We start from the raw sequence: 4,458 nt of genomic DNA on the forward strand, positions 1-4,458 counted from the left end.
TCTAAGCTTATCACCTACTAGAGCATCAGGTACTGATAACTCATATTATGATATAATGATGTACACTAACTTATACACTAGTGACAACAGAGAGCATGGCAGAGACGGATGACGACTCTGTTTTCCCTTTGACAACCTGATTCTAAACGCACAGGCAGCATTCAGCGTATTGTTGATACCTCTGCTAGGGCTGCGTCGCCGACTTCAAGTCATCAGTCTCAAAAGCAGCATTACAACAACAGTCCCACCTATTCTTTTCATCCATATCGCCGGCCATCCTCATTTCAAGAACGGCACATTTTTGATACTATGTTGGGTAGAACAGACCATGATGATTTACCGGAAACCATAGGGAGCAAGGTAGGCTCTCCCTTTTCGAGAATACACGTATATAGCTCATTATATGCACCGTGTTTCTAGACCGAAGATATTGGAGATATATTCTTGCAGCATTTAGAGACTCTTGGCCCTCACATTTTCCGCCTTGTCGTGCACTACAAGGAGGCTGTTCGCGAACGCCAACGCATGCGCCTCTATACCACATACTGGGAAGCCGAGGAAAATACAGACGTGGCACCCTCCTTCATCTTCTCTACCAGGACGCGCAAAATGAGTTTGTTCGATCGGAACAACAATCGCAAACATTACTGAACATGGCTCTTGAGAAGCATTCACCGGCTGCTATTGCCTCAGATACCAAATTCCTCGCTGCAGTCTGCGACCGCAACAAGGCATCTCTCCATCGGACTGACACTCAACTTGATGTTATAAAGGATCATATCAATAGGTCCCAGCTGTTCAGGTCGTCTGTTGATGGTGACTCAGTCCAGAAGTCGGATGCTGCCGGAGACTGTGTGCTAGTGAGCATGGCTTCTATTAGTAATAACCCTTATTGATGAATCCCGTTAGGACACGTAATTCACGCATAGAAATCATGTATATTGTCAGAACCAGTCAGTCTGGGGTCTTACCTTTCGTATTTCACGTCTGCTGTTGTTCCATCATTGTAGTAGGTGAACGTCGATTTGACCAGAGTCACTAGACTTGAGTGCTAGCTACAGCTGGTGGCAATCTTATTTATAACGGCTGCTCAATTCTAAATGTTCGTTCAGTTCGGATCCATGAGACTTGTACCTGAACGTTAAACCTTACGGCGTGCAGCGTCAACATAGTAAATTATTTACAAGCAATCTTAAAGCAGCATTATCCCAGACCTCACCGATTGAACCTTGTTATACACTGCCAATTTTGGAATTGAGCTAGCGCCAAGTAGTAATATTGTGCACGTGGTGTTGTTCTGTAACTCATAACGGTTGACCAGTATTACATGTTTTGGCCTTTTTGGCAATGTAGATTGGTCAATATCGGATTCTTCAATTCAATCCGCTTCATAAAGCGCTACTCATTGCAGTTTGCCCATATCATAACGTGAGTGCCATTCCTATCGCGGAAATCTGGACATTGAGTCAGGGTCTGACTCACCCGGCCCAGTATGCAGATTTTCTGACTTGGCGGTTTACTAACAACTTGCTGCGATGCAGCCCTCTCAGGCTGGTCAATTGCCACCTCCGACGAATGACGATATCTACCATGATCATTTCCTCGACAACACCCACGACTTCCATGCCGCCCTCAATGATCAGTATATTGCGGGCGCATCTCTGCAACCTGGTGATGGCCACAATGGACTCGGATATCGTACTGATGGTCTCGTGATGCAGCAGCGACCACCCTCTGAGCTTGGCTTTGGCCGAGGTCAGCCCCGCTGCCCAACAACAAGTCGGACTCTGAGTTTTTCTCGGGGCTTGAGAACAACTCTCACAATTTGCTCTTCGGTAGTACCATGTACCCACACCACTATCGTAGTCATGTCATGGGCGCCCGCCTCTGATGGTGCTGTGCACCATCAACTCCAGCCAGACTCGGAGGCTGGGCCCATATACTTTGAGTCAATGCCGTGGCTGCACCCTCAAATCATCCTTACTCGGCTTCGGGGCACCCTCTCTTCATCACCTTCCTAACCATCTCGGTTCCTTCTTTCAAGGATACTCTCAACCATCGCTGAACGAAGAACAAGGACGCCCTTTTACCACCAGGAAACCAGGAATACCCTCCTCGGGAGGTGATATTCAGCGCGCAGGATACCGTGACTGCTAGCAGCAATCAGCGAGGCGCCAAAAAACGTTCTACTACAACGTTTCGCCCGTACCAGTATCCGCCGCCAAAAAAGTCTAGAACGGTAGGTGACTGACATTAAGACAATTGTAAATTGCTGACGGATTCGCTACAGAGAGGAGTGAGCGGTTCAGGTTCGCAGTCCCAGGTGTCGGAGTTGCTGCCTCAATGCAGCTCCCCCTCAAACCTACCACTACATCCGTGACCCAACCTAGTATGTCGGAGCTTCCATACGACATAACCAATACTCGACACATGCGAATCGTTGCGTCCGCTAGGACAAAAATTTTGGACTATGCGGTGAACGAGCTCTCTTACCGACGGGGACGGATAGGGAGCAGGTAGTTAAACTGCAGTTGGAAATTTCTGCAACAGCAGAATATAATCAAGGTAAGTCAATACATACCCCTTTCTGGCAACGACTGAAATTTTCGGTTGTGCAACAGAGGCGTTCGGGAAAAAATGGGCCGCTTCGAATTGGAAGACGTTATACCTGTCGCTGTCGGAGCCCTGCAGGTTTATCATGCTTACGTGCAAGAAGCATGCACGCGCAGGTGTACAGCGCGGGTTCAATCTGCGTCCTCCACCACAGTCGACAACCTCCGAACCGGATCACCAGGCAGCAGAGGTTGAGGACCTGCTCGATAGTGCGACATTCCCACCCAAGTATGTTTTCGGCAAGGACGAGACTGGAGCCTTACACTTCCTTGAAAACCATGTGGTGTGGGACGTTCTTCTGAATACCGTGAGAGAGCTCAAGCTCTACGAGTACGTCACAAGCCTCAAGAGCCTTTTTTGCACGTCTGCCGCTGCTGTCAAGTGTGCTTTACGGGAACTTAGGACCGGGAAATTGGTTGAGATTCCATTTTCTGGTATAGAATTTAAATCACTACATGACTCGCTCGAAGATTACATTGACAAAGTCATCGCTCTCGACCAGTTTTTTAAAGCGATGGGAGGCCTACAATACGCTTACTTTTCTTAGGCTGCGCCAATTATGCTGTTGATTTCATAGCTCAACTTAGATAGGAACCAGTAGACTACATCATTTGCGCAATATTCAGGAGCTTTGGTAAACGCTGGTCAAGCTTCAAGGTTGTCACGCAAGTCATTTAGTAAGCGCCACAACTTGACGTGACGCGATCACAATAACGCTTTCAAGTTCAGTCACCTCCCAGTCATTTGGGACTCATGTAGACGACACTCACTCCAGCCGACCTCCATCAGTCATGACATATGCGACACCAACACTCGCATCCCTTCAACGACAAGGTTCCAGTTCTCGATTATCTGGTGCCAGCTCACCTGCCAGTTCACAGGCTAGTCATCATGGACTCGTTACGAGATCCAGAAGAAATGGAAGAAGAACGAAAGTAACGCATAAACGTGAGCGATCAAGACTTAGGCAATCATTTTCAAAATGGCTAACCGCAACATTTCTTATTGTTGTTCCATTAGTATTAGCACCGCGATACCTGGGCCAAGTACCAGTCGCCCGTCAACCACTCTGTCGCGGCCCGTTCCTCCATTTCATTGCACGGAAGTTTGCGACATCAGGATCAGTCTCGGCATGCCAGTCTCGAATTGCCAGGTAGGTGGGTTTTTCGCTTTTACGTCACCCACCTACAGTATGCGCAGGGCCAAGGGCGAGCTCATCACTTCTGATGCTGATTGTGAGATTACACTTGCTATTTTTTTGAGGCGAGCTTTATGGTATTCTAGTTAAAGAACAATACCATTCTCGTGAAGAAGATCGGGCACCAACGCGAACGCGAGTGGAACCGTCCAAAAGCACCATCACGTTCTGTCATCCCTGAGTTGCATCAGACACTCATTGGAGTTCCACCGACGCCACTCTCAAGAAATTCCTGGACGTCACCTTCTCACGTTAAATCCCTTTCGAACGGAGCGACTTCACCTCTCAGCGGCAGGGTTCTGCATAGAAGGGGTAGCGTTGCGTCGCTTCGGAGTTTTGATGATGATTGGAGCTCAAGGTCAGGTTCCATGAGCTCACAGGCAGATCGTAAGTGATTATTTCTTTTAATTCACACCACTTCAATGACTCGATCGTGATTGGATGGCTGAGCTTGACGGGGGACCGCTACCTCGAGCGTAGTGAACGAGAATGGAATAAACGACACCCACCACTCGACATTTCAAGTCTTAGCTCATCGCATTCCCACACTTACCCCAGCCGACCTCCATCAGTCACAGCGTATGCGACACCGACGCTCGCATCCCTTCAACGGTGAGGTTCCAGTTCTCGATTATCTGGTGCCAGCT

General features: G+C 48.3%; 1 protein-coding gene across 1 annotated transcript; it reads left to right on the forward strand.

Moving 5' to 3' along the window:
- Positions 1–309: 309 nt before the first annotated feature.
- Positions 310–3,992, forward strand: F5891DRAFT_989699 (uncharacterized protein; the record flags this gene model as incomplete). The annotated part of the gene is made up of 13 exons (XM_041378069.1): positions 310–360; positions 421–570; positions 600–860; positions 1,354–1,428; positions 1,542–1,755; positions 2,097–2,239; positions 2,454–2,565; positions 2,622–3,097; positions 3,205–3,290; positions 3,338–3,561; positions 3,634–3,766; positions 3,814–3,848; positions 3,898–3,992. The coding sequence occupies 13 exons, from the start codon at positions 310–312 to the stop codon at positions 3,990–3,992; spliced, it is 2,055 nt and encodes a 684-aa protein (XP_041216390.1).
- Between the last annotated feature and the right edge of the window lie 466 nt (positions 3,993–4,458).

Source organism: Suillus fuscotomentosus, assembly GCF_016647785.1.
Source record: "Suillus fuscotomentosus strain FC203 chromosome Unknown F5891scaffold_338, whole genome shotgun sequence".
Taxonomy (NCBI): Eukaryota; Fungi; Basidiomycota; class Agaricomycetes; order Boletales; family Suillaceae; genus Suillus; species Suillus fuscotomentosus.